Source organism: Carcharodon carcharias, chromosome 1 (assembly GCF_017639515.1).
Source record: "Carcharodon carcharias isolate sCarCar2 chromosome 1, sCarCar2.pri, whole genome shotgun sequence".
NCBI classification, from domain to species: Eukaryota; Metazoa; Chordata; class Chondrichthyes; order Lamniformes; family Lamnidae; genus Carcharodon; species Carcharodon carcharias.
In genome coordinates this window covers 148,822,448-148,830,373 of record NC_054467.1, presented here as the reverse complement: position 1 = coordinate 148,830,373, position 7,926 = coordinate 148,822,448, and the positions used below count along the sequence as shown (strand labels likewise).

Below are 7,926 nucleotides of genomic sequence, written 5' to 3'. Positions count from 1 at the left end.
GCTTTGCTGCCAGAATCAGATCAGTCATGTTTTATTGAATGGCAGAGCAGGCTTGAGAGACTGAATGGCCTACTCCTGCTCCTAATTCATATATTTACAAAATATTAAACTGTTCAAAAGGCACTGCTCATTATCATTAGAAATTAGATAATAAAAGTGCTCAATATTTATTTCACAATATCATAGAAGTACTTTTTTCTCAAAGTACTTCACAGCAGTTATTAAGCAATGGTTTTGTTTAGTAGCACATTAGTGATAAACTCATTGGAGATTCTAATTTTAAGTCGGTCATGTCTTCTGTGAGGAGAATCATATGTGGAATTAAATCTTATTTGCAGAACAATCATAACCTGTTTAAATCATTCTTAATGGCGATGTCACATCCTGGGTGTTACTCAGTTATTCAGTTTACCAACTAGAAACCTCAAAAAGTTGCAAACGAGTCAAACAGACCTTTGAGGATGACAAGAATTGAAAGGCTTGAACAGTCAGCATTCAAAATGATGATTTAAGTTACATTAAAATAAATAAGATGATCCTTTCTACCTGTAAGTAAATTTGACCTTTCACATTAAAGAAAAATATTGTAAAGAATAAAGAGGAAAAGTTCAGAATGGCAGTAAATAATTTTTTTGTGTTAGTAATAATGAATACGCTATGCAGCTTGTCTTAGATTTTTCTGAGAGTTTTGGGTTATATTGGTTGAAATGCTTTTAACATATTGGTAAATAACTTATTATAGTTAGTATTGTACGTTCTCAGGCTATATATTTTAATAAGTGTATTTGTGTTGGCTCAAAACATGTAATTTAAGCAATAGCAATACGTAAAACTCGCCACTTGCCATTTAGCAAGCTCTTGAATTTATTTTGACAATTAAGTAAAAGATTGGAACATGAACTGTGAATTATAAGCTATACTGGTCAGATCTGGACAAATGAATATTCTTTATACGTTGTCCCACATGCTTTAGGTGTACATTTGATTTCAATTTTCAAGCAATATCAGAGACCAATTGCTTGGATATGTTGACACAATTGAGGAAGGAAAATAATATTTGCCAAATCTAATACTTATTAAAGTACGTCTTTCTCAGTGATTTACTGCAGCCCATTTAGAGGTACATAAAATTATTTATACTCCATAATACTGAGACATACATATATAAATAATATGTTTTCAGTTAGACCTTGCTAAAAGACAAATGCTACATAATATGCAGCTAATTGTTGGTGTTATTGTAACACCAACATTCATTAACATTCCTGTTTATGACAGTGATTACACATTGCCTGTAAAGTGCCTTGAGATATCCTGGGGTTGTGACAGGCGCAAGTTAAATGCAAGCCTTATTTAAGAGGTAATGTTATATATTTGGACAAGTAATCAGGCTAATTTAGCAGCTTTCTTTCCAGTATGAAATTTTGATTAAATTTGGTAACCATCTCATGGTCATTTTTTTTATTTGGGTAGTGAAACAGTTAATTTTAAGAGATATGTTGCATGCTTTAAAGACAGGAAGGCTGGAGTTTCCGCTAATGCTGTAGGTTTTCTTACATTTCTCTGTTTCCTGCTTTGATAACAACATTGATGGAAATTCGTAGGCCTGGTTTGTGTTTGACAGTGGTGCAATTTGCAAAATTCATTATGGCACAGAATTAATAATCTATCTCCATTACTACTTGATCATGAATGCCAAACTGGTTAATATAATTGTTCCCTTTATCAGTTTGATGAGTGTTATTGCTATTATTGCGTAAGGTGCAAAGAACAAATAGAACAATGGTGAACAAGTAAATGTTCAGTGACATCAAATTAATTAAATAGCTCCTATCTACATGTCTTTCTTCAGCTCTTCCAATAATACTATGGTTTTGTCCAGTGATAAGAAAAACTATACAGGTTTTGATGACCAATGTTCATTCCCACATTTGTTCAGAGTTAGTTTGTCTTGATTAGGGCTATGGCAAGGGCACCACAATTAGTCACAGCGTCCCTGGATTAAGGCAAGGAAATATGTCCAGTTTTTTTCCATTGCCGATCACTATCTAATAACCCATGTTGAAGGTGAACGTGTAGATATTGCATGAGGTTTGGCTCAATTCACTTCAGTTGCATGAAGTGATGAGAGAAACTGTGGTTGTTCGCCTTAGAGCAGAGAAAATTAAAAATGGTTACAGCACATTAGGAAGCCATTCAGCTCTGTGTCTGTACTGGCTCTCTGCAAGAGCAACTCAGCTAGTGCATCTCTCCCAACCTATACGTGTGGAGCTGCACATTTTTTCTCTTTCAGTGATTACCCTATACCCTTTTGAAAAGAGGTATTGAAGATCATGATGGATTTTGATGGAGTAATTAAGGAGCAACTGTTTTTAGTGGTAAAAGATTCCTCCACACAAAATATTTGGCTGACAGTTAGTATTCAGGCTCAAATAAAAATGAATATTTTGCATCCATTTCCTTGCATCAAACGAACACCTTCAGAAAAGGAAAGTGGAGAAAAGTAGGGAATAGAGTTTCTTCAGATAACTAGATACTGAATATCTTTCTGCTTGTATATTCAGACTAACCATTATATTCAGTGCAATAGGATGGATTTGTCGATAGTGATGACCTTTACAGTGCATCTTTAATAGAGATGTTTAACTTTATAATGCAACATCCATATTAGTAGCCTGCTAAAGCACAAGCATTGCACCATATGTAATGCCTTCATCATTGAATTATAGAATGATAAAGCACAGAAGGAAGCCATTTGGCCGATTGTGCCTGTTCTGGCTCTTTGAAAGAGTTATCTAGTTAGTACCTGTACTCTGCAAATTTTTCCCTTGAAATGTTTATCGAGTTTTCTTCTGAAAGTTGCGATTTAATCTGCTTCCACTTTCCTTTCGTGTATTCCAGATCACAAATTGCTGTGTACAGTTTTGTTGCCTTGTGTCACCCTTGGTTCTTTTGCCAACTACATAAATCTGTGTCCTGTAGTTACTGACCTTTTGCCACTGGAAACTATTTCTCCTTATACTCAATAAAAGCCCAATATGATTTTAAACACCACTATCAAATTTCCCCTTAACATGCTCTACTGTAAGGAGAGCAATCCCAGTTTCTCTAGTTTCTCCACTGAAGTAACTGAAACATTTAAACTTTGGTACCATTCTTGTAAATCTCCTCTCCTAAGTTCCTCTCCTAATTGGCTACAATACTCCAACTGGGACTAATCACTCTTTTAAAAATGTTTAACATCCTTGCTATTCTGTGCCTGTATGTATAAAGACAAGGATCCTGTATGTCTTGTCTTCTCAACTTGTCCTGTTAGCTTCAAAGACCCAGGCCTCTCTGTTCCTGTACTCCTTTTCAAGATTAAACCATTTAGTTTTTATGCCTTTCTTCATTCTTGCTACCAAAATGAATCATTTCACATTTTTCTGCACTAATTCTCATTTGCCATATGTCTGTTCATTTCACCAGTCTGCTTATTTCCTCATGAAATCTGCTACTATTCTCCTTGTTGTTTATTACATTTCCAAATTTTGTGCCATCTGCAAGTTTTGAAATTATACCCTATATGTTAAGTCATTATTATATATCAAAAAATCAATGATCCCAACACTGACCTCAGGAATTCCTCCCCCTTGTTGCACTTTATGCTGTTATTTTCCCAGTCTATATTAGAGTAATTACCTTGAGTAATTATCATTATTTTAAATTGTGTCTTTCTACAACTGACTGTAAATTTGTTCCTGTATCTTTTCTTCATTATTCATTGGCTCAAAGTATGCCAATACTTTGCAGCGTAATAGCTCCTCTGTTGTTCCTTAATTTTAACCAAATTGAACTGCCATGTACACCATCAATCTCTAGTGCTGTGACAGTGTCTTTGATCAATATTGCTATCCTCCTCTGCTTATTTTATCCCCACTCCTTACCCTATCTTTGCTGAACATTGTAGCCAAGCATATTAAGTGTCCATTCCTCTCCTTATTTTAATCACTACATTCTAATCCATGTGGCTACATATGCCATGCTCTGTACATTTACAGAGATGTGCTCCGAACCCATCTTAGTCTGCTTGGCATTTACATCCTCCCTGATCCCTCTATTTCTGGACTACTCTTTATTCAAATTCTGTTTGTCTCTCCTGGTCATTATGAACCTTGTACCTCCTCCTAAATTCTTCAAGCTGGTGCCCCTCCCTCTGCCAAATTAGTTATCCTCCCTATGGAATTTTGGGCCCAGCCTTGTTGAGGTGCAACCCATCCATCTTGTACAGGTCCTTCTTGCCCCAGACTTGATCCCAGTTTCCCAAGCACCTGAAACCCTCCCTTTTGCATCACTTAATTGGTCAACTATGCATCCACATGCCCTATTTTCCTGTTCCTGTACTCATTAGCATATAGCAGAGGGAATAATCCAAAGATTACACTGGGGGGTCCTGTGCTTTACATTCTCCCCTAGTCCTTGAAACTCTGTAGGTCTTCACCTTTTTCCTACCTATGTCATTGGTTCCAACAAGGGCACAACTTCTGGCTGTTCCCCTTCTCCCTGCAAAATGTTCTGCAACCATTTAGCCATGTCCTTTGATTCATCAGAAAAAAAAATCCACTGTAAGTGTTTTCTCACTATTCTGTTCCTTGTGCACAATTATAATCCTGTTCCTTCACGGTCGCTGGGTCAAAATCCTGGAATTCCCTTCCTAACAGCACTGTGGGTGTACCTACACCACATGGACTGCAGCGGGTCAAGAAGGCAGCTCACCACAGCCTTCTCAAGGGCAACTAGGAATGGACAAAAAATGCTGGCCCAGCCAGCGACGCCCACAACCCAAGAATGAAATTTATCTTTCCAACAATAACAAAAACTATATGAAATAAACTGGATTAATTTTGTTTGCTTAGAGAGGTTGGAAAATAATGTTTTAACCCTAATTGGCTTAGATTTTTATCTGCTTTTACTCCTCTCCCAGAAGATTACATGGCTTTCAGCTGGACTGGGAGCCTATATATTGTGATGCTGAAGGAACGTCCACAATATCACATAATTTTGCCCCTGCCTCAGTCCTTTTGCTGCTGAAACATTAATCCATGTCATTTCCAGACTCAACTATTCCACTGCTCCCTTGGCTGGCCTTTTCTGCCTCATCCTCCAAAACCTACAGCTCATTCAAGACTCTGCTGCCAACCAGGCCCAAGGCATTGAAATTTGTCATCCATTCATCCTGGCCTCCCTGTCTAACTACCTCTCCTTCTTAAAATCTACCCCTTTAATAATCTTTTAGTCACCTCATCCAATATTACCTTCTTTGGCACAGTTCAAATTTTGTCTGATTACCCTTCTGCAAAATGCCTTGGGATGTTAAAGATGCAACATAAATGTAAGTTGGTGCTCGGAAAAGCAGCCTTCATTTCTGTTCTTGCTCCTGTTCCTGTTTGATAGTCAACACCAGCTATAACGTGCTGGTGCGGACACCAGGCACAGAATTTTAATTGCCAAGAGGAGATGGATTTGGGTAGAGGCAAAGGTTAAAGACCCAAAAAATGCTGTTGGATCAGGAACCCAACATGACCCCTTCATTTCCTGGTTTAATCCAGGAGGTTTGTAGGCAACTGGGGAATGCCTGTGGGGCTGTTGGGTAAGCAGTTCAAATATGTGAGGAGATAATTTTATCAGTATTTAACCCAGCATTCTGGCTTTAACAACCAGTGTATGAATTTCCTGAGCTGTGTAGAACCTGCAAGGGTCAACGAGATGAGAGCACAATGGACAGTGCTACTTCAGTGAGTCTGAGATTGGAAAGTCCTTTAACAGTGAAGCTGAAGTGCTGAACCATGTGAGAAGTTGGTGCTCACAGCACTTATTACAAGAATGTGGTTTCACCGCTTGACAGGTGAGCTACAACTTCTTGGAAGTCACTTCAATTATCTTGGACTTCTCTCTTTGATGTGCACTGTCCTGTAGCCAGCATTCAGCATGGCCTGAGAGCAGCTTTTGCAGCTCTACCTTGCACCTCTGGTGAGGAGGAAGATGAACAGCAACACCAACAGGAACAGCAACAGTTGCTGCCTTCCCTTCAGCCACATGCCACATGCCACTATAGAGACAGATGGGATGGGCCCTGAGATTCAGCTTGAAGGTGGCAAGATGCCCAACAAAGGATCCATTGGCAGAGAGTCAGCTCTCTCAACCACCAATGTCTCAGTAGGCTAAGGCTCCCATGACAGGTTGCCGCAGAAATCTGCAGCCTCCTGGAACAAGACCTTCTTCCCAATGGGCCAGGTGGGCATACATTGCTAGTTACAATCAAGGTGCCTGTCACTAGAGACAACCCCCACCACCCCCCACCCCCGCCCAACCCCCAACACCCCAATTCCCACCACCCCTCACCACCCCACATCTCTGCCTCTACTCGGAGTTCTGTGCTATCTTCTTCTGCAAGGAGAGAAAACATAGAGGTGTGAGTATGAGAAATGGATTGTGTGAGAAGATGGAAGGAGAACATTTGTGGATAGTTACTCTGACATAGCACATAGATAAGGGTGATTTTTACCTGTTCCGATGGGGATGTGTGCAGATGCCTGGAGAAAGAGGAATGAGTGGATCTGCACAGTGTGATGACACGAAACGCGCTGTACAGGAGACTGCTGGGAAAGTCGGATTGTGGAGCTTGGGACCTGAAGGTGTTATATCATACACCTTTCCCAGTCCTTGAATCTCTTGGAATCTAGTACCCAGGTTCAGGGACTACACTCTTGCTCGGTCACTTCCATCCATGCCTCCTTTGTTGGAGATGCTGGCCTCTTCCTCTCCTCTGTGCCCAACATAATCTTGCTTCAGCCCCTCAGTTCCCACAGCAGGATCACTAAGCACAAAGGGAGACCCAGGGGTCTCAGCCTTCCCAGGATTCTTCTCCATTCCTGAGGTTGCTGAAGCCTCAGGGACCAATGTACAGTTCAACCATTCTGACCCCTGCTGAGGTCCTTTTGACCAAAAATCCTTCCTTTGACAGATTCAGCGTGACATCCTGCCCACTTTTTCTGTTTGGTCAGAAAGCCCAAAACAGGATGTTCATGCCATGGCTGAGTTAAAGAGCCACAATATAGCCACCAGAACAGAACCAGCATGTTTCTGATCCACCTACTGGCCTCCCCGCAGGTGTGGACAGACTTTGACCTGTTATCAGACTTCTCCATAATTAGTAGGATGTTGTCATTCAGTTACAAGGCTCACATATGAAAAATAGCCATTTGGGTGAGGTACCTGAGGGCAACATGCACTTACAGTTTAAAACAGGGAGAGGAGAGATGGGATTTTCACAGTTTAAAATAGCAAGAGGAGAGCTGGGATTTTCACAGTTTAAAATTGCAAGGTGAGTCAAGAGCTCCAATATGGAGAGTGGATTTGCGTGAGGAGGGCAATGGTGGCAGGAGATAAAAACCGACAGCACAGAGCCCCTTCAACCTATTTCTACCTGTCAGAGCTGAGATGTGACATCAAAGGAAAACAGATAGCTGTTTGGCGGTATTGCTTCCACATCTGTTTGATTGGCCAACTCGTTTATATCAGGAAACATTATTACAGCTGCAGAGTACAGTTAAGAAATTCACTTTTAAAATATTTAACATCTAAGTAAATTGATTAAGTAGAATAGAGATGGCTGGGCAGGCGATGTGTTGCAGGTTGCAGCTGCAGTATGTGGGTGCTGGTGGACTCCGGTGCGATCCACAGTGACCACATCTGCAGCAAGTGTTGGCTGCTCGAGGAACTTAGGCTCAGAGTTGATGAGCTGGATTCCGAGCTGCAAACACTGCGACACGTCAGGGGGGTGGAGAGTTACCTGGATGCTGTGTTTCTGGAGACAGTCACACCCCTTAGATTGATTACATCAAATTTGGTCCGTGGTCAGGGGCAGGAGAGTATTACTGCATGTGA

At 40.5% G+C, this 7,926-nt stretch overlaps 1 protein-coding gene across 1 annotated transcript in view; it reads left to right on the top strand.

Moving 5' to 3' along the window:
• Nucleotides 1-440: 440 nt before the first annotated feature.
• The window catches only part of txk (TXK tyrosine kinase), a 72,603-nt gene continuing 65,117 nt past the window's right edge, over nucleotides 441-7,926 (top strand). The window contains exon 1 of the mRNA XM_041191733.1: nucleotides 441-548. Coding sequence (XP_041047667.1) covers nucleotides 533-548 — 16 coding nt within the window. The 5' untranslated portion in view covers nucleotides 441-532. The remainder of the gene's footprint in view (nucleotides 549-7,926) is intronic.